Here is a 27,839-nt window from a genome sequence, read left to right as displayed (position 1 = left end):
TTTTTTTTAAAAAAAGTCAATCTGAAGAACTTCTAACACTATTTCAGGAACTAAATTTTACCAAGCATAGCTTAGCATCCAAGCTCCTGGAGCTGATCTTCCAGTTTTATTAGAGGCATCAAAAAGCACACACACAAATGTTTTTTTTAATAACAAAACATATGTTACTTTTGAAGAGAGAAAGCTATGAATCTTCCCCAGTATATGCCTGACTTCATCTTCCACCATTGCTTTAAAAAGTCGCATATGCAGCTGATTCCAAGATTTCAAAACATCTCTGCTGTATAATGAAGATACCTAAATATGCATTTTCTCAATTCCTGTCACATTAAAAGAGATTTGTCTTTTGTCAAGCAAAATTGACCTTAACATTCGGCTGTTAGGGGAAAAAAAGCATATTACCCTGTTGCTGCTCTTACTTAAAGAGGACTGAATGCAACACAATGCAGCAGTGAATGCAATACAATGCAACCACAGGAGAGCTCCTCAGGATGGAATCCTGCCAAAATTATCTGTTCAGATAAATGGCCTGACAAAAGGCAACCATAAATAAGGTTACTCGTTCGACATCATAAAGTTGACGCATATCCTGCCCAAGCTAGTTTTGTATAAAACAGCAAATAAATCTAAGAGATAAATAAAATGCAGAGATGCTTTTATTTCAGATAAGTCTGCCTATTTATTCAGAAACCATTCGTGCAACAATTTTTGGACTATCTGAAGCAATTTCTCTGAATACGTGCAACTCAGATCTGTTTCCAGCCTACATCACTATAAATCCTGATGATTTCACATCCTGCACAGCATATATTGCACAGCCAAGTTCAATTTAAAATTAGTTATTAAAATGAACCATTAACTTTGCAATTGCCTACAGAGCTTTTTTTTTTAATCTTCACAATAGTATACATTGGATAATGAAGAAAGACGCTTGATGAGAGCATTTGCAACGTGGGGTGAAATGGCACCCAAACCACAATGCTGAAAGAGACTTTGAAAAACTGAAAATCATTTTTCATCATCTTGAAAAATGCTTTTGGTCTGTAAAGCAGAAATATTTTTACCTACAAGCAACAGCAGCACATGCAGTATCTTTAAAAAGAAATGTTTAGGCATGTAGTCCAGGTGTCCTCTGGAGATTTATGGTTTAATCGCTCCACATGCCACATATTTTACACAAGGTTTTTTTTAAATACTGTAACAGAATTTAAACCTATGTCTTTTAGCAGGTTATGAACTGTGCTGGACATAATTTAAACATACTTTCCTTTCAAATTAAAGGGTTTAGTGACATACCAAATCCCGGAATGCTTTTGAGACTGGATTTGAGACAGATTTTTTCAAGTCTGAGGTAGCTGTATCGCAGCAGGCAGTTCCACAGGAACATCCAGTCCATTCGTGTGCGATGGTTCATGATAATGACACTCTTTTCTCCAGGAACAAATCCATCTCCAGTGACAACCACCTTGGCACCACACACCATTTCCAGCAAGGCCTAGAAATAGTATTGCAGTTTTATGGCTTTACTCCCAGAAGAAAAGCATCACCCCATTAGCAATAAAAATTAATTTGAATTACATAATTTCACTTATTCACTCACATTACAACTGGTAAACAAACTTCTGTTTTCTAATAAAGCAGCCAGCTTTCCTGCAGTAATAGCAGTGTTTAATGGAAGAGGAAACAACAATTAAGCAGCACTTCTTAAAAAGCACTCTATTATCATCACTGCATTAAACTTACCTTTCCCTGGTTTTCCAGGAATACTATCATGTAGGAATATAACTGAGACAGTATGGATTATAACTTGGTAGGTAATCTAAAGAGAGATCAGCTGCACAAATCTATTTCCCCTAAGGTCAGGGTCACTGGCAGCACACTGTCCTACCCAGCCAGCACAGAAAATGAAACCAGCAAAATACCACAGGACCTCTATAGGCCTTAACATAAAAAGGCTTCAAATTACCTCCTTACCCTCTCTTCCCCACTCTTCCTCAAAAGAACTAACACTGGGGATTTAAACAGAGCTCTAGAAAGTAAAATGACTTCTGTTCATATTTCTGCCAACTCTGTGTGTGCCTAGCATAAGCCAAACTAAACTGGAACAGTTAAGACCCACCTCACTGTCCCATCCTGCTGACTCTCCTAGAAAGGAAATAAAATGTGATAGCAGAGTGAGGAAGGGGGAAATTTCTTACATCACAGAGGTCAGAGTCAGAGTTTCCCTGCTGGAGTCCAACTGGTACAACAGCACTTTATTGTTTGGAGACACAAACCAAGAACCTGCTTCTCCTGACTAAGAATGCAGCAAGTGTAAGAATAGAAAACTAAGGCAAACAAGGTCCAAGCCTCAAAATGGTTGGATGGAAAATCTTTTTGAGACTCCTTTCTTGAACATAAATCCCCAAGATTCTTAAAAGACAGAATCCTTTTCACAAAGATATTAAAATTGTTTTGGTTTAGCTCTAGTGTGGGCTAAAAAAGTCAAACTTCTAGACTACAAAAGTTATCACAAACTAGTTGTAATAACCCAGAATTATAAAGCCCAGGCAACTAATCAAAGAAAAGACCGGTATTAGATTTTGGGGAGTTTGATATTATGGAAAAATTTGAAGACAAACAGAGAAAGAGTTATTTTGTGACACTATCAGTACTCAGTTAGATTTCACCATGACAAGAAATAACCATCTATTTCCTTTACTGGTGATTACATCTGCCCTCCTAATTTCACTACATTCAGTAATGATAAAAACAACAAGAATTGTAGAATAAGAAACAGCTGAGGCCCCTTTAAAACACACAAGGCAGAAACAGCAAAAGCAGAAACTATTTGATATACAATAAGGATAAAGCTTCCTTTATGCCACAAGATATATACTTCTGCACACCAATATGGTATTTTGCTTCAGAAAAAGTTAAACAAATCTCTAATGGCCTAGAGGAACAAAGTTCCCTCACTTTTAGAGAACAGAAGAAGAGACATATCTCATTCACACTGCCTTTCCTTTGGAACTATTCAGGGAAGAGCTTTATTATTGATTTCCAGACTCATATAGCTATAAAGTTCATGTATTATAAGTGAGGAATACCTAGTTTCTAGGGGAAACTCTTCTTTTTCATCTGAAAACATTTATCTCTAATTCAACTACAGGGACTAAATTCTAAAATGATTAAGTAACAGAACAGTGAAGGTTGACAACAATGTACCAGACGGGACAATTTTCCTAATAAAAAATACTTGGAGCAGAGTCCAAAGAAAGAGCTTACAAGACAACTCATTTAGGAAGTTCACAGTTTAAAAAACCTCCTTCTGTTTAGTAGTGTTTCACCTACTCTTCTCTGCATCTGACACTGGATGGAGATATCACAAAAAGGCCTTTTCAAGCATAAAATTAACACATAGCATTAGCTGATATATAAATTAAACTGTGAAAGAGGAGGACTGTAAATAGGCACACGGTTTACAACACTGAGCTAAACTCTAAGTCTCCATAGATAATAAGTGTGTTAGGGCCTGTTTAGACAGAAGCATAAATAGCTTTAAAAACCGTAAAATAAAACCCAAAGTGTTAGTGAGCAAGCTAAATTGTGGGATTATGGACAATTGCCCAGCCCTTGGCTCAAGCTGCCACTTACCACAGGGAGTGTGAGCCAAGTGGCCACAATGCAGTCGGTGATCCAGCGGTACCAGGCCGGAGAGATAAACATCAAAGGCAAAAAAGGGCCCAGCATGAATATACTTCCAAAGAAACTTCCCAAGAATAGTGTAAGTGCAAAGTACATCCCCTTCCATGACACCATGGCTCTGAAAAACAGAGTTGGCATTACGTTAGAGAGACAAACTGAAAGCAATTACGTAATTCTTCAAGTCTGCAAGCCTGGTTTGAGGTAATTCCTCCTTTTTTCCATGGCTAACAACACAGGACAACAGTAAACACAACCAAAATGTTCTTCTTCCCAAGCAGCAGTAAGAGAAGGACCTTATAAACACAGTGATTTGTAAGGTGAATTGGGATATTAAAGGGGCCATAAAAGTATCAGCTCCATAATAATTTCCTCCCATTACTACAATATGTAGTTCCACTCAAAAACCTTCAGCAAGCTATTTTTATTATCCAAAGGTACAAAAGGGCTATACAACAGAACATCAGCTACATCAAACTTTTTGGCCATTATCTTTGTCTGTGTTGAAATACTAATGTTGCCATTTTCTAAAGACAGGAAACTTTGCTTTTCTATTTCTCCATCACCTTTCTTCTTGCTAAACACACAGCGTGGCAGAAACTCATCTTCCCCATCTAACAACCATCTGCATGTCACCTCCCTCACAAACCACTCAAACCTGACAGGACTGAGCAGTCCTTTAAAACACCAGTTCCCTTCTCATCCCAACAGGGCAGGCAAGCAGTGACTGAAACCTCCCGACCCACCCTGGCTCAGAGCTCATCACTTTTTGAAGTCTGCTGTACTTCAACTGCCCTTATCAGTTATTTTCCAACTTGCTGAACCAAAAAGCCGATAGCTTTTGGGTTTTAAGGCATAGTCTAGACTTGAAATATTTCAGTGTCTGTGCTATCAGCTACACTCTCTTATTATAAATTGAAATGTACAGAACACTGAGCTACTTAGTGCATTATGGCAGAACACTCAGCAATCCTCCAAGCATGTGTAATAGCTACAAGCTTTCACAATTTAGCAACTACTACCAGCTATGACGAAGCGAATGTGGAAACATCAATTCTCTAAATTAGGGCCTAAAAATAGACTGTTTTCATCTATTTAGGACTCAGCCAATTGTTTATAAAATCAAAGGTTAAGCAGAAGTCACTTTTTAGTTACTTTACTGAATTCCTTTTTTTGACAGGCTATTTTAGAAATTCTAAGAGCTCAGATAGACAGGACTTCAGGACAAGAAAAACAGGAAGCTGGTGGGTTTAATTTTAAAATGAGCAATGGAAAAGTAATCCATTAAGCCTTGTGTACTGTAACATACATGATTTATCTCAAGCATGTTTTGTACAATGTCCATAGCAATGATGTTTGCTGAGCAAAGTATTTGAGAGTCAAGAAATGGGAGCGCTACGGTTGATAGCAGATTAAATTTGCCTCTGCTACTTCATGTTGACAAGTAACAAAAAAGTAGCTCCACTCTGAGATACTTCTAGGTTTAAACAATTTTCTAGACTGTATGGTATTTGGAAAAAGGCTGAGACAAGAGGCCATGCAAATTTGTTCATATAAGAAGGATATAGGAAGCTGTATTTAACTTGACTTCTACAGCACAGTAAAACCAGCAACACTGAAAACAAATGTTTGCTGATAGCTGTATCAGAAAGATTTTAACACAATGAAATTTGAATTCAAACAAATACATATTACTTATATGCTGGAGTACAGAGCTCTCTCCTTTCTGCCAAAAGCAGGAACTAAATAATCACGTCTGCAGATATGCATGCACTAAGTAGGATCAATTCTGACACATCACGGGAACCTTGAAGAGTAAGGCACTAAAGGAAATGTTCCACCTGACTTTTTCTATTTGTTACTGCAAACCTCTCTGGGGAAAGTCCAAGATAAAGGCAGAAGAGGACAAAAAAAACCCCAAACCAAAAACCCAGAAAAAACCAGGAACCAACAGAAAGGGGAGGGCGGTGGGGGGGGGGAAGCATTAGCTGCAGCAAGACCAGAATAAAAAGCCTTCTCTTCACATCAAGATTTGAGACCTACTGCAAAAAGCAGCAGACAGAATTAAAATTCTATGTGCTTGATCTAATCAGGCATTTTTTGAGTAACAAATATATCTAAACAACTGGACACAGCTTTATGACAGGTAAAACCCACTAGCAGACACAGAACACAAGTTTGTTAGGCTTTAGCCTGGTCCTCTGTGAGGCTCTCAGGGCCATCACTCAGATGCAGTGGCATTTGCCAGACAGACACCCCGGCTCCAAAAGGCTGCCAGACAACAGGGATGGAGGACATGTTCCAGTTCCAAACACCTGACCCAGGTGCACACAGGTACCCCCAGAGCTAACGAGAGGAGACATTGCTCTGTTATCCTTCTAGACTCTTAGAAAAGCAATGTGGGTCACTTATATAGGGGCTGTCCTTTTCACAGTTTACACTGGTCCTTCCCTCAAATTATTACACACAACCAAAGATCTAAGGAAAAAAACTTTGTTGTATTTTCTGTGAAAGACTGTCTCATAAACACTTCCTTTTGTTTCTTTGTTTTAGATGAAAGTATCTGAGCTTTGGAAAAGACCTGAGGAAGTTCTGAATTTCCTCTTCAACCGGCACCCAGCAGTACTTTTATATTCCAGTGTATATATTACAAGTTACAGTGCATTCCAGTGGGTTAAACACTGTGGTGTTTATTTCTAGACACAAAAGATACCATGTGTGTTTTCAATCAATGCCATTTATCACTCTTAAAGCCACATTTTTAGAGTGATAAATACCGCATTTTGCTTATTGCTTCTATATAACACACTCTGTATCTTTACACATGCATTTACCTAGGATAACTGATAGACTGTGACTTTGTCTCTGAATTACCTCCACCACAATGAAGGGGAGAAAGGGAGAAAGTTTCAGCAGATCCAGCTGGGAGTGCAGTGCACAAGTTTGTAAGGGTTGAGGATGCAAGTTTGGCACAGCTGTGCCAGGCCAGGCTCTGCACACCCAGGCTCTTGTACCCAGTTTATCATTCCACACCCCTACCACCAAAGACAAGAGGGAACTGACTCTATTTTCATCCTTTTGCATTCCTCAGCCCTTAAATACCTACCTTAGAAAAAAACTAAGATATGTCAGCCATCCCAAATCTAACATCTGCATTCAACAAGTAACAGCTACAAATCAATGCAAAATACATGCCTGTAACCTCAAAACATGATTAAAAACCAGCCAAAGAAGGGAGTACTTAATAAGGACTTGGAAAATGATCTAAAACAAATGTGAAAAATCTCAAAACAAAGAAAATTGGAGCTTACTCATGTCAGAGATTAGACACCCAAGAAATGAATTACAGGATTTGACAGGAAGCCTGAATAGAACCCAAGCATTTTCAAAGTACAGAACTATTCTCTTACTGCTGCTGACAACTACCTCTTTCTAATGCAGCAATCACCCTCAACACTGGATTTAGAATGTAGGATGACCTTTATGCATCTTAAAGCCACTTTCCACTAGTTGTGTGGGTCAGAGTTGCAGGGAGACAATCAAAAGTATTTTACAATTCAGACTGAAAGCTGCAAACAGTGATAAAGACAGCACCCTCATACTGGGCTTGTAGTTCTTCATCTATTTCATGGCAGAACTCCAAGTTATTGGGGTACTGTACTTCACATGTTCTTGTTGCCATAGCAGAAGGAAAACATGCTCTGTCTCCAGGTAACTGGAAACAATAATTCTTCAAATACAATTTTTGCTTTCTATTTCAGTTAATTTGAAAAATTCTTGGCCACAAGGGGAGAAAATACTTTCCCAAACAGTTTTTGTAAACGTCATTTTTATTAGAATATTTACTTGAAATTATTTTGATATTCTATGCAAACAAAACGTTTGCATAGTAACATAAAGCAAAGCTACCTTCTTGTGATCGGATTTTGGCTTGTTTTGTTTAACATCTAAATGCTTTTATTGAAGGTACAGCTGAAATGACAGACAAACCACAGCTTAATGTGATGATGATGATTTCAAAAGGTTTTAAGCAGCCTGTTCTCTACAAAAAACCTTTTCTTCACAACTGCTTCAGTGGTTTGTAAGTGGGCAAAGGATGCAAAATAAGTTTATCTGATAAGAAACAAAGAACTTCTAAACTTAAGAGATCTAGAAGTTTCAGAATTGTCAAGACTCACCACATGATTCACCTTTCCTTAACAGCTCCTAGCTAATTCGAAGTTCTTGTACAAACAGGTTAATTCATCTTCCAGGTTCAATGTAATTTAGCCTCAGCATAGCATTGAGCAACACTACCTGACAAACAGAGCCAGCTGCCTGATAACTAGAGAAATTTTCAAGCACTTAGTACTATGAAGTGAGCAAATCAGGTTTTATTACACCATTGAAAAAATAAATTCTCTTCAGTGCCAATAAAACAACAGTGTATGATCACTGGTCAGCACGTTTCCATTCAATCAGCACGGGCAATAAAACTATTCATTACTCTTAAAAAACTGAATGGGGAATACTAGGAAGTGGATTTAATGCTTCTTCCAGAAGAAAAGGTAAACATCTTCAACTAAAATCCAGCAGAAACTCACACAGACAGCCAGTGATGCCTCTTCTCTAAGAGTTCTGCAAAGAAAGCCAGCACTTAACTACGAACTGACTTAACTTCTGCATTTCCTCCAAGCAGGGCAAGTGAAACAGGTGAGCTGGAAATTCCAGCTCCAAGATTCAATTTTGCATTTGGAAACATAATTTCCAAATCAGAAGATGCAATTTTCAAAACAATTTTTAAAACCTTTGATCCGGGTGATGTAAATAGAAGCTCCAGGAGGTGGGCAAGAGGGGAACAAAATTTGCCAACTACTTAGTAGTCCATTAAACAAACCAGCAAAAGAATGACCCAAACTTACACTTGTTTACTGTTTTTTTAGGTTACTAAACAAAATCATCTAGACCAGAGAGCAGGTAGATGGACAACCCTTCCCAGCTTTAGTGATGCAAATAATGAGACATCTGAGCACAGTGCCCACTCGACAAAACATCAGCCAAGCAAACAAAGTGGAAATGACACATCCTAGCAGAACGTTTCAAGTCCAACAAAATCACCAGGCTTTTTCTATTTGAGCATTTTATGGTTTTCTTCCATAACAGCATTTCAAAGGAAATTTTTATCAATTCCTGCACCCAGAGCAAGAAACTAGTTTCTGTGCAGCAGCATATTTAAAAAGAAACTTGCTTGCAGCAAGTTTGCGTAGACTGACTCAGTCGTATTTCCAGATCTACAACTCACCCCGCCTCTTTGATCACATAACTTCTCATTTGTGCCTCAGTTAAAAAAACTGCAGAAATAGAAGAGGTTCTAGGGGAAGCAATGGCAGGAGGAAGCTGAATTATTAATTGCAGAGATATCCACTCTAATCAGAAGTCCACGCAACACAGGCAAGAAGCTCCATCAGTCTCCACAGAAGTCCTTATGAGCTACATTTTATGTCTGATCCTTCTCTCAGGCACTTGAGTATTTTAAGGAACATACAAATATGGCACAGATCACTATCACTGAAAAAATATGTGAAGAAACAGGCAGTTGACCACCAAAACTACTTCCTTTTTTTTCAATTCTTGCATTTAAAAACCTTGAGAGATACATGCATCATAAAACAATATAGCATAGGGCAATAAAGGTAATTATCATAACAAGCCGCACCCCTGACAGTATAGCAGATATTAGCTTACACATGCACTAAAGTACAATACTTAATGAGCAATTTCCGTAAATATTACAAATAAAATATGATTATTGCTGCATCTTACGATTTATTATCTCTTTTATTTACCAAGACTTAATCTGACTATTATAATTCAATAAAAAAATTAATAGAATATTGAATTTGCTCTTCCAAGTAGTTGTGTCTTTCCAAATGCAAAAATCCTGGCTGAGATTCTTTGCAGTACAGCCTTTAGACACTGTAAGCAGATAATTCAGTCAGGGTACAGACATCAAATCAGTCTGATGCTTTTTCACCCTCCTTTACCTGTTCTCTTTCCACTGTTGCTCCAGACAACCATTAGACCAATAATGCTTGAATGAGAGCTTGAGCTAAGGTATTTGAAATCATTTGTAAGAGGGTATCATGCAATAGCTACAGCTGCTTCCTGAAATAAAAAAAAAAAAAAAAAGAAACAATGATTTATGGAAAAGTAGCTTGCTTTTATTCCTTACTATAATCAGAAAATCTAGATGAATTGACAAATTTGCTGCAGGAAGAACTGCACAAGAGTTTTTACTCCCAAAAGCTACCTCATTTTTTTTTGTTATGCATATTGCACAGACACAAATAATTTTGAATTACTTCTTCATGGCTTTCCATGCATAGAGTTGTGCTCTGCATTATCCATCAAGCTGCTGGGGCCCCACAAGCCTGTATTAAACAACAACCAATATAAATAGAGTGCTTTGGCTGACAAGTCATCAAGAATAGTTTGGCAGATGAAAAACAGCTGCTGTATTCCTCCCATCTCATCTTTAAATAAAAGAAACAAACAAAAAACCAACTTAACCTTGCAACAAACATGGAGCAGTGTCAGTTTTAGGGGTTTATTAAGCACTTCATATAAAACCTGCAGGTCAGCTTGAGGCCCAGTCTACTTTTCAGAAAAGTTACTTGTGGTCAACAGCTGGCAAATCTGAGTCCTCTGGTTTTCAAAGTCTACAGCAGACCAAAAAGCTGACCAACACTGACGGATAACAAATCCAAGTAAAAATCATGAAAAACAGATAAAATATTCCACTTTGTAACTGGAGATGTTACAAACAAACCAATAAATCAATTTCTTATTCCCCTGCATAAGAGCACCCCAACACTTTAGTTCAGAGCTATTCTTGGTGGGAAGAGGTGACATTTATAATTTCAGAAGTGTCTATTTCACAGTAAAATCCTCAGTGGGGGAACAGAAATAAAGGACTTCATGCTGAAGAACAGTTACTCAAATAGAAAACTGGTAGTTTTCAGAGGAGTATCTTTAAATCTCTGCCACTGGCACTGAACTAAAAATCTCTTTTAGAGAAGTAGACATCCATGGAACTTCTAATGGCTTTTTTGCCCTCATCAAGACAGAATTTTCTCATCAGGTTAACAACTCAGAAGAAATACAGGAAAGGCATATAAATAAAACTCATATAGCCTAGGAAAACCAGTGACTATCACCAGGACAGTAACAGCATGATAGCTTATGCTAACTCATATTATTCAGGGAGTGCAATTATGAAAATAAAGAGGGGGGGGATGTAAAAGCAGACTTTCAGAGGCCTTAAGCAAGGTAGCCAACTTGGAGAAAGTTTCAGTGAGAGCTCTGTATTCGTGACTATCCTTTACAAAAACTTCTCTCAGTTTTAAAACGGAACATATTAACCCAAATAATTCTTCCTTTTCCAGCCATAATGTATGCTGCAAATGAATGTGATTCTGGATGGATATTACTGCAGTGTGATTTGTTTTTCTTACCCAGTGCAGCTTTGTTCTTTTTTAGTATCTTGTATACTGTGACAGTCATCACCTACAGAGCAGCAACAATTGCTAAACTACTTTATTCTCTTCCTCAGGAGCACATAATATGCTATACAAGTTCAGTGGGCCCCATGCTAAAAATCCCAACAGCAAACTTACTGAAGTCAGTGAGTTTCCACCTAAAATCAGTTGCAAGATCAAATTATGGATTTTATCTACTCATAATTGTTAAATGGCTGAAAAGAAAGACTAGACATTTGTCTTCATTTGCCCACCATGTAAGTCATTCTGGCTCAACAGTACTTAGACAAGAGACGCAGAACAGCACCTACAGACAAATTTATGTCACTATTTTTAAAAATAATAATAAAGATAAATTGCTATTATCAATGGAATGTAACTCTGCCAAGCCTCTGAGTCTGTGCAACTGCCTCAGGCTTTAAAAAATGTATTTCCAAGACAAATATCAAAGAAAAAAACAGTTTGCAAATAATGTTAAAAATGTTCTAGCCATTTAATTGGAAAATTCCATTTGAGAACTTGAAATTTTGCAGGGCTACCTTTGTGTCAGGAGTACACAGCACTCTGAAGCATACTTACACATCAGCAAGTATCACAAGTTTATAACAACTTTAAAAGTCACATAAATTGTAGTTTTCTAGTGAGCTGTGCTTACAGGCTGGCTGCTTTCCAAGGTAAGCATAGAACAAACAATAGATGGGTTACCTGGCAGGCTCCGAAGCAAAAGAAGAAAAATGCAGCAGCTCTGCAGAAAATTTATAAACGTTTCATTCCCCCTAGAAGCAGCAGAAAGAGCTCATATGCATTTGCTCCATTTCTGGATATGAAATCCTGTTTTCAATCCATTATGTAGATCAATATCCAAAGCAAAGTCCAAACCCACATTGTTGCCAAGCTACCGTCCCACTATTAACTAATAATAATATTTCTGCTTCAGGACCCTACAGTCAGAGATGAAGATCTGCTGTGCTTTTCAGTCTTCCAGACAGCAGCCTTCACATCTCGTTTGCACAGCTCACCAGTAGGATCAGTCAACAGCATATCTGGATATTTCTAAGATTACATTCCAAACCACTGCTAAGAAGGGTAGCTTTAACCCCATCTTCAGCTCTGTAATTCCCTCTTTCCATCAGCTACAATGGGAAGCTTTTCTCTCCTGACAGAACTCCGAATGGATGTCCCCAGGGCTTCGGGTGGATTGAAGTCTTCAAAACCATTTCTAGCAGAGCATTTCAGGGTGTAAAGCATCGGTATAGTGCTGTGCATGGGGGCAGGCTGTGCCTAGGAAGACGCACAACTGAGTTGGTCCATCTGTACTTGCGCTAACGAAGCTCTGTGGCTCAGCAGGGATTCTCACGGCAGCAGCCTGATGCAGACATGTTGCCTCTGCTTCCAGGGCTACCGAATCTGATTCTATACGACATTGTTCTTCAGACTTAAATGCTCTCAAAGCCAGAAAATGTCTCATCAGTATAGTACAATAAAGCAACTCGTTCCTTGTTAAAGCTGAATAGCTTTGGTCCCTCAAACACCTACAAAGATGTGAGCGACCGTTTGATTCTTACTTGTAAATTTTTTGGCATTTAGATGCAAAGGATCCAGTGCTACTGACAAATGAGTAACAAAATGTTTTGCATGAACATTTATCAATTTTAGCCTAAAACAAATTACCAGCATAAGAAGCTAAATAAAGTAGTTCAATGCTGAAACAACCGGGGAAGTTTATCCGCCAGTGCTTATACAATAATTTACTAAGCTGCCAAAAGACAAACGGGGGAAAAAGCAACATCTAAGACTAAGATTTTTAGCTTTTTAGCCTTTTATTATGTAAAATAGTAGCTCATTTGAAACACAAACTCAGTTTCTAATAAAGTTTGCCAGAACAGAAAGGAGCTTATAAAAATAATTAGAAGTGGTTTACTAGGTGCTGCATTTCCCACCACAAAGACCAAGTCAATGTACAATAAGTGAGCTTCAAGTCAGCTGCAAACACATTTGGCAGTTGCAGATTCTTTAGGCAGACATGCAGTGGCAGACACAGAGATGCTAGGCAATCCAAGAACAAAGTATCCACGAAATAATTATAGAACAGCAACTGACCTAGTCAGGGAAATAACCGATTACAGCTACTCAGGGACTACCAGATTTTACACATGTGAGCAGTGCTCTGGCTTAACAAGAGCTATTAGGAAAAAGGGGGGAGAAGAAGGAAAGCCTTCAAGAGCTACAGATTAAGAGCCTCCCAACAACATCTGGGGCATCATTACAGATCAAGTGACCTCCCTTCCAGTCTCTGACTCAGTACCACTGATGTTGCTACAAAAGTGCCTTAAAAGCTGAAAAGCAATAGGGGAAAGAAACAAAAAGAACAACTTTTAAAAGACCACAGAAGCAAAAAAAAAAAAAAAAAAAATTGTTTAGATCATTCAGAAAACTACACTGCTCATACCTAGAGAATGAGAGGCCAAAAGATAAATAATACCCTGACCTACACCAAACCTAACATGTGGAAGATAAAGGAAACAGGTGACAAGTTAGAAATAGTCTAGAGAAGGTAGAAATAGTCTAGAGAAGGTTATTTATTGGTATCCCCTCTCTCCCTTAAAATAAATAACAATAAAACAGGAATCCAAGAGGAAATGCAATGAGTCAATCTTTGCACTAGATAAATCTTACCTGAAAAAGGAAGATACTGTCCAAATCTGACTGTGCAGGTCATGATACCAGAAATATCTAAATCAAGAATCTTCTCACAGCATTTTTTATAGTCATTTTATATAGTTTAACATCAGCCATATCTAGACTTTTCTTTAGGGCCAGAAAGATTTAATGATCCACCAATTCATTATCAGGATATTTTTTCCTTTTTTTTTTTTTTTTTTTTCCATTTTCTCTTCTGCTACAAGAATCTCTTCCAAGAAGACCTAGTATTGTCTCAGTTATTTCCAAGTGGAAACACACCCTGGGGTGTGCTTCCCCTTTTATCAAGGGCCCTGACCTTTCAGGAAGAAGATTATACAAAACCACAGAATTCCTGGAAAGAATTTGCTCTTTCTGATTAGCACAGTAATATCACAGAAAAGGAAGCAAGAACTCACCTTCAAGGTATGAAACATGCTCATTAGTAAGTAACTGGACAACTGACTAAGGATACATGAGAGAAAGCACACACATCTTTCTAGTTGCATTTGTAGATGGATTCTCAAATGTAATCATAGCTCTTGAAATGCTTTAAATGAGTTCACTGCAATGGGCATTGAGGAAGTGATATTTTTATTGAGGAAATTATAAATTATGCCCTTGTCAAAAATAGTTGCTTATGACATTCCATTTCCCTCTCTTCCTCATCAGGTTGAGGCTTCTCTCCCTATGTCACCTGAAAGTAAACACGATGCTGAAACTCTCAGTGCGGTTTCAAATAATCAAAGGACAGTACGCTTTTACTTACTGGGACACTCTGCATTCAAACACTACAGCCTCAAGAAAATTATTCCACCTCAGGTATGACTACAAGGCATGCTCAAGTTAAGAAAAAACATCACAAACACAGGTACAAAGTTAACACAGAAATGCCAGCATTAAAAATAAGAGCATTGACTATGAAATACTCTGGCGTTCCAGAGTTAAGTGACATTCTTCATCAGAGCAAGGAAGAGACAACTATATTCTCCCACACTGAGATGTTCAGGTGCCAGCAAGACCATCAAAAGCAGCTTGATAAACAAGTGCAAGAGTAGTGATAGCAAATGATGCAACACAGAGATCAAAGACCTGAAATTACATGCTATTGCTTGGAGCCTATTAATGCCATTCATTTATGCTAACATAAGTAAATACAGAGGAACTACTTAGAGAAACTATAGTTACATTATCTTCATCAAATAAGGGACAGGAAAATTGTTCCAACCCTTTACTAAAATGTTATGAATTAATTAACTGGTGGCTGGGTCAACTTGCTGTCTTTCCCAGAGGCATAAACCCAAGACAATACGCAGGGATGCCACTTTCCAAGATCATGGGCAGAATGAATAGTATGGGAATTTCCATTCTAGTGGAGGCACCAAACGAAGATAACTCACTCCTGTGTCTTAAGTCCTACCGAGCAGGATTTTACACCTAATTCTCCACAACAGCACAGAAATAAGAGCCCCAGTGACAAGCAAGGTCTTGCTCTTCATAATTCTGACTTCTGCCCTCAGACAGATCCACCTTGAACAGTGATTGAGGCAGTGACATCTCTGAAAAAGTTAGCTGTGGTTGTTAAGCTAAAAAATCCAACTTCCACAGGGGAACATATGTGGACACTTCTGAGTGCTTCCACCCCTAACACTGAGTATGATTTCTTGTATATACTTTAATCTGAATTTATACAGAAGCACTGGCTTCCCATAAGGGTAGCTCTTAATATGTAGATAGCCTTAAAAGCTCTCCTTAGAAATGCAGAGAGCATTATATTGTTTTATTTAAAGATTAATAATGCATTTTTCATAGTTTAAACAGAAGATAAGGCTTGCAACTTCTACTGGTATCTACAAATACACTGTGAGAAAAAATCTCTGGCTATTACAGTATCAGTTATATACTTGGGATTAACACAAATAATTTAGAAGGCCATAATTTCTCAAGGCTAAAACATATACTTTTAAATTTTATTTAAAGTTGCTTAACATTCAAAACTTTCTTCTCACACAAATAATTTTCACCTGCTTCAGCTGTTGTTGCAGATGAACAGCCAGGGAGAGAGGACAGAAAGAATCAAAACAATGCAGCATTGGGAATGAAGGAACACACTATGTCAAAGGGGAAGCCTAGAGCTATTGGAAAGCCCTGTACACTCCAGTTAAGCAAGGCAAAACAACATGCCTTCTAACAAAGACAATTTGAAACCAATTACAACCCAGAAGATTAATGTACTGACTCAGGCGTAGATGAGCCTGAGTTTTCCACCGCCCATATTTCCCAAGAATCCTTGACTAACTCGCAGAAAGAGGGGTAGACCTGCTTGTAAGAGGATTTTCAAAATGCAGTAAGGAGAAAATTTGAAAACAACTTGAGGAAACATGGATTCCTGCTGAGCACAGAGTTTTCAACAGCTAAGATTTATTATATTGAAATTTTTTTCCACATAGATACAAGCTACAACAGCGTGTGTTTCCTTTCCAATTCAGCCACAGCCGAACATTTCATTGAACCATTACAGTAAGAAAAGAACCTTTCACAACAACTTTAAGAAGCTCTCTTCTTTTGGGATCAAACAAATATATTATTAAAGTAATGCCCGTAAGAGGAATCAATCATTGGACTAAGTGATGTCAAGGATTGCTGGGCAATTAAATCCAATTATTAATTCTGACGTATTGATGAGAACTTCAGAACAGAGTATTGAGGAAAACAAATTGAAGACAAACGCTCGTGAAACTATTCTTTGAGTCTTTACTTTCCCTCTGCTCTGGATCTGGATATTAAGAAATGCAAACAACCTTCCTCATCAATATTTAGAAAAGTTTTATGGGCAATACATACAGTAAATTCAGTTTTGAATAATGATATTACTAGCATACTTACTAAGCAATCAAAGTTTTCTTTTGCTTGTTTGGGGAGTTTTGCTATAGAGATTTGGGAACAGACCAAAAAAGTGACACCTTTGAGAATTTCTGCTGTGGAAGGTAAGCTAGCAGTAGTCATCAAACCCAGCATCTTTAGATCTTCCCCCACCTTCACTAGTTTAATGGTATGACAACTTAACACCCTTTTCAAAGAGAAATACATAACCAATGTAATACAAAGCCAGTGAAATAACATAGCCATATAAACGCTGTTTGGAAGCAGCTGACAGGTCAAACAGCACATGGGTAGTCCTCATTAGTCCCAGTGTGTGCTGCTCTTTGATTTGTTTCCATCAGGCAAAGGATGTCGAGGTAAAGGCACAGCTGGTTCTTTGAAAGGAATATCAGTAAGGGATAAAAATAAAAAACTCAAAGTATCAAGAACAAGTTGTTCAAGTATCTACAACAACCCATTTTCTAACAACATCAGATGAACATTCCCAATTATTTCCTTACAGAAAGGAAAACATTTTTTGCGGAATCTTACAGTACTTACAATCAAATAATCTTTATTATTTACATAAGCCACTTTTAAAACCTCTCCTTGTGAATCACATCTAATTCTATTACTTGGTTTTATTTTATCCTTTTTTCTTTTCTTTCTTTTTTTTTTAATTAAACTTTGCTCCACAGAAAACATCAGCAATTATGCTTGGTGGAACGGGGTAAGAAGTTCACACAAAGCTCTCTCACTGCAAAGGCAGTGATGACAGGTTCTGTTAAATATGCATTTTCTCACTTTAAAGATATTTCACTGGAAGAGCCTGAGCAGGAGAAGAAAAAGTAATGGTCTCTTGGCAAGCACATATAAGCTGCCATTACTGTGATGAAACATTAAACCACAAGCAGCTTCCATAGCCAGACCTGCTTATGTAAAGGAGCACGTTTCTTCAAGTGTTTTAGCTTAAATAAAGTACTTTTAAGAATTCCCTTCTAACTCAGCTTTCACCTCTTTTGTATGGATATTGCAATACATTACTGTGTTTTTGGAGTAAGAGTTTGGTTGTTTCTGCTTTTTAAAAATCTTTGAGAAAAGATTAAATTGAAAGGAAATTAGCTGTCTTCTGCTTCCCACCAGCAAAGTAGTACAGACTTTAAAATCCTGGATCAAAACTACCTTATGCAATTTTGAATTTGCCAAGCCTAGTACCAATCCATCAAAGAAGGATTTCCCTCATTTCATTTTGGGCATTTACATAAGTACCTTAAGTTGGGTCACAGGAATTATTCTCCCTCATTCCCCATCCCAGCCCGCTCCTTCAGTAGGCTCATCCTATAATCTAATTTCACAAAAGAAAACTGCACTTTCTCTCCCTGTGAAGCAGCAAATATACATACAGCTGATTTTCATGGAGGCTTGATCTACAGGGGGTTAATATTTTAGAACTCCAAGGTAAAACTTGCAATCACAGTAGGAAAAGCTAAAGAGACACTTTAACCTCAGGGATGCCTCACATCTTTGTGACATTAGGACCCTCCAAATGCAAATTACTGTGCAGGCAATATTTTTTCAAGTTCTTCCTCTGAGAAAAGGGAGTGAAGGAAAAAGCTACAAGATGCCCTGGAAGAGTTTACTGTTAGGAATGAAAGGTTTTCTACAAGAACATGCTTACCCCTGTAGACCCACACAGCTTGGATTTCTAAACTGAATTTCAGAATGCAATGAAATTTAGCCCTTTCAAGCTGTTTCAGAGATCAGTTCAAGAGCCAGGTCATCAGATTCACTAACACTGAGATACGTCAAGGACAAGAAGTGACAATAAAATGGCCATTTTTTTCTTTACATGTAAGAAATCACTAAATCTGCAGAATTACAACAAACTTCAGTAATGAAAAAAAAACCGGTTTGCAAAATTAATTGCTTCTGCAAAATAGCTCCCTCTTCAGTTTTCTTTCAGTTTGATCCTGCTGATTTGAACATACAAAAGAAGATCCTTCCATCAACATCACAAGTTTGGAAAACCTGTGTTAGATTGAGGTGATATTTTAGTTATCATGGACTTGTCCTCCTCAAAGTTAAAAGCCAGAAGATACAATTAGATCACTTAATCAAATGTTTATGGAATGCTATTCAACAATAGTTGGTCTGCAAACAGGTTTCCCTGTATTTTGATATAGTAATTTTGATCTATAAAGAGAATTGCAAGCTAACCACAAAACTTCAGTCTTCATTTAGATAAACTGGACAAAAGTAATGTTATATCATGAACAGCCAAGGAAAACACATTACAAACACTTCTGAATTTTTTCAGCCAAACTTATTTTGCATATCATCATATGTATTCAAAGAGCATCATAGGCAAGATGCACACTGGGCAAACACTGCTGTGACAGCTTCACAGTTCTATTTTCAAAAGAAATTATAAAAGAAAGTAAGTAACCTACGGACATCAAACACGCATTAGACAAAGATCGTGTACTCACTATGGTGTGAGGGTAAGCCAGTACTCTTCAGTAGTCCCAAGAATCGAGGATGTTACTAATGCCGTGAGTATCCCAACCTCTTGCTCCATACACACTCTTTATGTACAGATACATATCATGTTTTGGTAATAGGCTCTGCCAGTCCTTAATAATGGACTACTTAGTACAGTCGTCAAAAACGTAACTTTGACTCCAAAAATTTTCCTTCTGTCATGACAGCTCCATTTAGTGGATAATTTTTCTCATGGCTCAAGAGCAGCCACATTTGTCTCCAGTCAAATTATTCATAATCCAAAAGAATAAACAGTGATCAAACTCAGAAATTTAGTTTTCCTACCTTAACAAGGGACTTTCTGAGCATGTATCTTGAAGAAGTTGGCCTTTCAACAACTACTCCTTGTATTTATTTTATGTTCAGAGACAAGAACACAGAAATGAGATTGCAAAGCTTTTGTTCAGGTTCCTATCTGGTGGAACAGTTAGAGAGCATCTATCAATACTTAGATGTATTGATACCCCAAAACAAGCTAAGAATTCACAGTTTACACGTGGAAATGCACAATTGCAAGTGAGCTGCAACACAGCTACTTATTCCTGGAGGAAAACTCACTTCATTTTACAAAGGGGAACTAAGACAGCACTGCCACAGCTGAGGAAAATACCACTTTCTCTCAGTATTTGCAAGATCTTATCATGTGGTAGTTCTAAGTTAATGCATGGGATATTTCTCTAGCTATATTGGGGTAGGAAGGTGTGGGGGGGGTAGTTTTATATTTATTAACTTATTTTAATTTTATTTTGGATTTCAGTTTCCAGTTTGTTCTTGAGACCTTTTTTTGAGTATCCTGAACTTGTTTCAGATGTAGCAATTTGTCCAACTAGAAGAAATTACGCTATTAATGATGTTGAAGGGGTCTAGATAAGAAGTCAGCTTAATTTCTCTACAAGATAAGCTCTTTTTTCATAAAGGATAAGGATGCTAAACCATGAAATTTTCAACATTTAAGAGGACTGTACTGCTTAAGAGCAGAGCAGGTAGGTATATTTCTAATTAAAGAGTAAGTGACATTCTCATTTCAAGGTTCTCCATTTGACTGCTTAGGTTTCAAAAAAGCGAACAGTTAGTTATAGAAGTGGTATGTGTTCGTGTAAATCAAACATACTACCAGTGTAGAGATCAAAATCAAATTAACCTCTACAGGCAATTTCACTTAAAGTATTTATGCTTTATTTTCCAGAATTTCAATAATTTTGCTTCACTAGCAAGATCACATGATTTTTTAAAATACTCACACCGATCTATCTGAACCCTGGATCGGGGTAGGGAGAGGAGCAGCCTTAATTCACTGTGAGGAGCACTCAGTTTGGTGATCTGATCACACAAGTTTCTATGGAATCAGACATTCCAAGAAACGCTGCCAAGATCCTCAAGAGCTTACAATTCTTCAGATGCACTGAATTGTTTTACTAAACCCTAATGGCACAAGAGGAATACATTTTTGTGGATATTTCTACAAAAGAAGTAAGCCTTATCTTAGCGGCACAACAAGAACCCTGAGAGTGTTGATTTTTTTCCCTTGCAAGAGAATTAGATTGTAGAGCTTTAAGCATGTGCAGGAGTTTGGTCAGACTAGATGGATTCGCAGTAAATACAAGTATTTATGGGTTCCATTTTTGAGTAGAAATAACCATGTGTTGGTGAAAGACTGATATTCTATCAAGCTTTTGAATCTCCCACACTGGACAAGGAAAAGGAGTTAATTACACAAGTTTTCAATCCAGAAAAGAGCTGCCTGTATTACTTAGAAGATGGTGGGTCACATTTCAGGGAATGAGTTTTAGAAAATTCTATATCCAGCAGGGAATGTACATCACCATGAACTGAAAACTGCAAGCCAGAAGCTATGAAACCATTACAAATTCCCTCACTGACCTTCTTTCAGCACAGGACCTTTGCAAGGATCAATACACACCTGCTAAAATAAAACCTGCTTCCCACCACCTCTTCACTCACACAATACATGTGGTTAATATCTGTTTTCTGTGGAAGAGTATTCCTTGCTTCCTGTGTATTCTGTGCTTCCTGTCCTTTCTGTGCAGAGAAATTAGAGACAAGAAGACAACTGCCCATATAGAGAATGGAGTGCAATGTCCATATGAATATACACCATTGCAAAATCCACATCACACTGGGCCAGAAAAAGCTACCAGCTTGTCTTTGAAAAGAAAAAAAAAAATTAAAAAGCCCAAACTATGGACTTAAAAAGGAATAAAAAGGAAATGAGTCATGGGGAAAATTTCAGGGAAATTTCACATGAAAAGGAAACCCATAAGCAATTTCATAAAGTTTTCCATGTTGTTGTCCACCTCCTCTCCCCCTGTCTTTTCTTTTTTCTTTCCCAGAAGCTTGATGGAAGAGGACAGGCCTCAAAATACTTTTATTTATCCTGCTATTAGAGGTAGAACAAAACAGAGTATAGGCCACAGTGTGCTCTGACACTCTGAAGATTTGTCTGCTGCATCTTTTTATTCACGGAATAAAAAAATGCATTGCATCAAGAACTGGCAACTACAAGCATTCAAAAACTGTGAATCAGATTGCCAAACCCAAACACATTAAATAACCATTCCATCTCCAGTTTTCAGACATGCTGTCAGGAAATGAATGGTTTCTTTCTTCTCCTACGTCAAATGGGCAGGTGGAAAATGCCCAAGCACGTTCTTCTCATGGCTATGTTCTCAATCAGCTGGAAAGCAAATGTGTCAAAATCCCAGTAAGGTCATTTGGATTTATATCTTAAGTCCCTCCCTGACACACAGAGGCAGCCTTCTGTCTTTGCTCCTGCACTAGACAAACCAGAAACCTGGGATTGTTCAGATGTAGAAGGGGAAAAAAGATCCCAAGAGATAAGATGGGTCATCAACATCCCTATTGTAAATTGGCTTTACTTAAGCAAATTATCTTCTTTCCTCTGTAAATATCTTAAGTCATCACCTAATTAAAGAAAGAAAAGCAAGCTGCTTTGCTGTTCCAGGCCAACATACTTTTCTTATAGAGAGCACAATAGTTTGGAGAGAAGACGGAAACACCTGCTGGAAGCTCTGAAGGACACTGCTCTTCCCAGCTGCTCAGAAGACTGAGGCACATTGCTCTGCTTGATACATTTACCTGTTCACATGCTTACAACCTTTGCAGCTTCTAAACATCAGAGTCAGTCTCAGCTCTAAACACAGCCCAAGAAAAGGCTTTCTCAAAAACAGCTCACCACAAATACAGTCTGCAGGGTAATTTGTTTGAATTAATTCAGAACAAGAAAAATTGAGTCCTCATGCAAAACATTTGTTTCCAGGAGGCTCACAAAGGGATTCTGCTACTGAAATGACATCATGTTTGTCTTGAACAAGTGTGGTTTTCCAGGAGTCTTCCAATGAGACATTGGCTGGACTCAGTGAATCAAATTTTCTAGCTTTAGCACTTTCCAAAATAAATAAAAAAAGAAACTATATTAGCAATCAAAATAGAAGCAAAAGCACAGGAATTGAGAAGCTCTTTTCCTACACAGACATGGTACTCAGATTCCAGACTATGTCTCAGTTTGGATGGCTGTTCCCTTTGGTTTGGAATTATACTTTGACAGTCATTGACCTGGAAATACTTTATAGATACTTAACCCCCTTGGGGAATGGTCAGAATTAGGACTGTCAAAAATAAACATTTTAGGGAGGTCACAAGTCCCACCATGACTCACACACATAGAGATGGTTTCAAGGAATCAATTATTAGTTCTTTGAATGTGTCATGGCACAGTTCACACACAGTCATTTCATTATACAGATCAATCGTGCAGCTCTGACACATCAAAAGGCACCAATCTCAACAGTTTGAATGTATAAATTTGCACAGCAGAATTTCTTCTAGTAAAGCCACTGATGACAAAATTATTCTTTCCTATCACACTATGAACATGTTTAAATTCAGTAGTTTGTTGATAAAAAACATCTCGGGGGGGGGAAAAAATCTCTTAAAACTCTCATAAGAATGAATTCATTGTAGCTGCAAGAAATTCAATTAAAATAAAAACAACCTGTAGAAAAAGCAGCACAGGTGACTCAAGACAAAAGCTGCAGCCAGCCACCAGCATAGCAGGAGCCAAAGAGCTCACCTTGTGAACTCCATCAGTGGAGGTTGCCACACACTCCTGGTACAGAAGAAACCCAAACAGGGTTTATTCTGTAGCTGCAGGTAACATCTTGATTATTGCTCTAAGAACCTGATTCCTACCCTGCTTGCTGCTCTTTGGTCTTAGGTTCTGATCCAGCAGTGCTCTTTGCCCCCTCAGTTGTAATAACTCATTCTGCCAGCACAGCCTTGGTTTCTAATCCCACCTCTGGTCTGCTTAACACTAATTCCTGGATCTCACTGCCTACCATATCCCCCTCCCCTTCCCTACTATTTCTAATCATTTCACTGACACTGGAGGAGGAACAAGCAAGCAGGAGAAACCCCCCAGCCTGGGATCACTCTCTGGAGTTTGTATCCCCTGGTTTTCCACTTCTTTGCAACAGTGTTTCACTCCTGTCTGCCCTAAACTAGAGATCTATCCACTCACGCTCCAGCTCAGATTCCTTGCTATCAAGTGAAAAAAAAAAGCAACTGGCACCAGCCCAACTGATACCCTAGAAACAAGAATAACACCTGAGCATCATCAAGACCTACCAGTTGCCCTAGAGTTTTCTGCAACCTTAACTGATGAGGAATAAAACAGTAACGGTCAGATAAAACATATACCCTTTACAGTACTTCTTCCCTAGCATTTGTCTTACAGCATCTATTCTGAATTAGAGCAGAGGCTGAAAAAGAGTCTGGTTTATTTTGTGGATTCTTTGGGAAGTTTTGCTATTATGCTGGGACAGTGAAGGAGAGAAACATTTACAAAAAAACTTGGCAAGAAGTGGCAACACCCACTTTTCTTTTGTTATTTTGGCCCCCATTGCCGATATTTTTGGATTCTCATTCTGGAAAAAGGAGAAAGATGAGGACTTGTCTGAAGCAGTGTTTGCTGGGCTGCTTGCCCTCAGAAAACTGGAAAACTGCCGAGGCTGAAGAAAGAAAGTATTCTATAAACTCAGATCTGACTTGTGCTGAACAGAACAACATTTATGGAGAATTAATATTTCCAGTGTCTTGACCTAGGAAACTTTGTTATCTTGAATGATGTTCAAAGAAATGACCAGTGGAAAAAACACAGAAATTGCCAAACAATCAGCAGTAGTGCACCCAGTCATCCTGTCTGACAGTGTCTTGTCAGACACTTGGATAAGAAGGTGCAGGGAGAAAGCCTGCAAGTGACAGAGATGGTGAGTTTATTCTTAGCCTCTGTTAATATTTATCTTATGCCATAAAATACTCAGGCTTACATTCTTCTCAGTATTACTCATTCATTAGCAGACTGATCTTGTCTTCTATATAAAAAGACCTAATCCTTTTGTTCTACAAGCAATCTACAAGCTGAGTACCCAAATTTATAAAGGAAAAGGACTGACAGCAGACAGACAACCTGCCCATTCAAGCAACAAAGGTACAAATCACACCCTCGGGTTCACTCAGCTACCAGTAGCAGGTAGTCAGTCAGAAGCCCCATGCTTAAAATCCTGTAACTTTATTTTCAAGTCTAAACGCTGTATCTTGTTCTAAGGAGAAGTTCCCATTTTATGGAATATCTTATTAGAAGGCACTGTTAGCTGCGAATGGTGGCTCAGAGCCTGTAAAACAGCTTAAAGGCTTCGGGGAGCACCGTATTAAAGAGGAAGAAAGTAGTAAAGAGAAGATTAAATCTGACATCTGGGATTTGTTCAGTTATTACAGAGCAAGGGATGCTCTTGAGAAGCTGTCTCTCCATGCTAGGGAGGTCTGGTTGGGCTGGTCAGCTGTCCAAGGTGCCAGCTACTAAAATTTAATCAGCCTTTAACTGTTGGAGGAAGGTCCCATCCTCCTCCAGCAACCCCAGGAGGGGAACTGGGCAAAGGAAGGACACAGCCATACTAAAAGGCAGCCCTGGAATGCCCTTTGAAGAACAGCTGGGAGTGACCAGCTGAGACAGCAGAACCAGCACAAGCAGTCATGTAAAAAGACCAAGACTGCAGTGACTCCTTGTAAAACAAGTATTTGAAATCTTATACAGCCTATGTGGCTAAAACCACCAGGGGTAAAGAAAAGGAAAGGTGCCAGCTGGAGATGTCTAGTCTAAGAAAACAAAAACATGAATTCCTGTTGCCTGCCTCATTTAGAGTATAATTTATTCATCATCACCCTGGTCTGAAATGTCTGAGCAACTTCCAGAGCACTGAGAAGTTATTTTTGCCCTCCAAAATATAAGGACTATAAGAAACACAACCAACAATCACTGTTTAATACAATAATAATGCAATACTATGATTCACTTGCATTAAGTCTGACTAAATACGTCATTATCTTTAAATAGAAATGGCAACTAATAATTTTAAAACCAAAAATAGAAGGATACGTGATGTGAATCCTATGTGATTTACTCCTAACATTAATATATTATGCTGTCTTTCAGATGTTTTCCTAGGTGCTTTCACCTGTGGTAATTTTTTTCTTTTTCACTCAATTTTGCTTTATATTTCTTTTGCATACCAAGATAACATCTAGCCACAGAAATGCATTTCTAGAATTTTGTACAAAAGAGGACTACATCACTCCACTCTACATCACATATGAAATGTAGATGCCATTGTAACTAAAAAAAAAATCAAATGGCAGAGAAGATGACAATGAAATATGTGGGAGCAAATACACAAATAAACCCTTTATAATGAAAGGAATACTAAAAGCCTTCTAAAAATGTCAGCTAGGGGAACTCAATAAAGGTCAAGACACTTTGAAAAGGAGAAGTTAATCAAAGACTTTCTGTATTTACAGTCTTTTGTTCCATAACTTAGTACAATGTACTCTAGGTTACTTTAAAGCTGTGACCTTTCTTGCCAGCATTCACTGTTCACTAACATAAAAGTCTCAAGTTTTGCCTGAAGAAGCCAAACCTGTTGATGTGTAAATTGTTAGTCTCCAAAACCACTACTTAGATGAGAGAGCTTCACCAACATGATTACTTTTGACTGTTCTTGCATAAACCAAAATAAACAACAGGTGGGGAATGACCCCAGAACTCACTTCATATATTTTAAACAGCCTTTAATGTTACCATTCCCACCACTAGCAAAAGAAAATAGGTGGGGCAAATATTTTTGTGCCAATAAAAATGTTTCATTTAACAACAAAGCATGTGTTAAGAAGGCCAATTAAAATGTACAGGCACGTTTTGAAGTCACTGAATTTAGAGTTGTGAAAATAAACCAGCATTTCAAAATGGGAGCATTACAAAAATGATTAAAAAAGCAGATTTCCATCACTTTAAGGAAAATCACTTTTTAAAATCATTTTCTTTAAACTGTCACTATAAAAATGAAAGCAAAAATCAAGAATGAGAGAGATTGTGAATAGTATCAAAATCACTCTTGAAACTTATTTTCTTGTGGCTTAATAACCACATTTTCCTGTGTTTTAAAGTGCTTCTTTCCCTTCCTAAAGGGCAAGACCACTAACACAAGAGGAGAAACAGCCTATAGCAAGACTACACAGCAAGTGCTTCTGTCCCCCCGCCCTCAGGAAAGAGTATTATTTTCCTAGGGTGGCTTAGTTACAATGTACATTTAAGTTGCTCTAACAGCAGCTACAACTACAGCTTCGGTTTTCAATTCACAGGTTTCCCAAGACTTAAAAGTGGAAAGGAAATTTGTTTCCCAAATAACACCCCTTATTCTGCAGCTTACTTAAAGCTAAGTAGTTATCTCCTCTGAGAATTTTAAAGGAGTTAATAAGGCATCCTTTTCTTTTCAAGAGCATCATCCATGAGTCATCTCAAACCAGTGCCGACACAATACCATTACAGACAACAGATCCACACACAACGGCTGAGGTTGGAAGGGACCTGTGGAGGTCTTCTGGTCCAATCATCCTGCTCAGGCACGACATGAGCTGCAGCCAGTGAGCTTGTGAGTATCTGAGGGAGACTCCATAACCGCCTTGGGCAACCTGTGCTGACCCTGCCAGCAAAAAAAGGTGTTCTCTGATGTATCTCAGATTGTGTCCATCGCCCCTGGTCCCGCCACTGGGCACCACTGAGAAGAGCCTGCTCCATCCTCTCTGCACCCTCCTCTCAGGTACTTCTACACAATGATAACACGTCCCTTCCCAAACCTTTTCTTCTCCAGGCTGAACAGTCACAGCTCCCACCCTCTCCTCACATGTCAGAGATGCTCCAGCCCCCTCACCATCTTTGTGGCACTTCACTGAACTCTCTCCAGTATATCCAGTAAGTGTTTGTGCAGGGTCTCAGTCCTAAAAATTTCTGGAAGAATCTAGACTATCCTGATTGGCTGGGAAGTTAAGCCTGAAGGGTTCAAAGTTTCACCTAAGCTGCCACACAAGGTTTTACAAGAAGGCAAAGAGAGCTCATTGCCCTCCAAATTCACCATGAGGGGGTTTCCTCTTTAGCCACTAGAATAAAAGCTTTGGTCCTGGTCTAAC

At 38.3% G+C, this 27,839-nt stretch overlaps 1 protein-coding gene across 4 annotated transcripts in view; it reads right to left on the bottom strand.

Annotated features, from left to right (window-relative positions):
* Positions 1–27,839, bottom strand: part of LCLAT1 (lysocardiolipin acyltransferase 1) — a 113,163-nt gene that overhangs the window by 71,134 nt on the left and 14,190 nt on the right. For 2 of the 4 annotated variants that reach the window (XM_032103244.1, XM_032103245.1), the window contains 2 exons: positions 3,637–3,805; positions 1,297–1,495 (listed from right to left, as the gene is read on the bottom strand). In XM_032103244.1, coding sequence (XP_031959135.1) covers positions 1,297–1,495; positions 3,637–3,801 — 364 coding nt within the window. In that variant the 5' untranslated portion in view covers positions 3,802–3,805. Of the gene's footprint in view, positions 1–1,296; positions 1,496–3,636; positions 3,806–8,965; positions 9,200–9,707; positions 9,829–27,839 lie in introns of those variants that run through there. The other 2 variants (XM_032103242.1, XM_032103246.1) reach the window with 2 other exon arrangements.

The sequence above is a fragment of the Corvus moneduloides genome, chromosome 3 (genome assembly GCF_009650955.1).
Source record: "Corvus moneduloides isolate bCorMon1 chromosome 3, bCorMon1.pri, whole genome shotgun sequence".
Taxonomy (NCBI): domain Eukaryota; kingdom Metazoa; phylum Chordata; class Aves; order Passeriformes; family Corvidae; genus Corvus; species Corvus moneduloides.
Note: the sequence above shows the minus strand (reverse complement) of the source record. Positions and strands in the feature narration are given on the sequence as shown.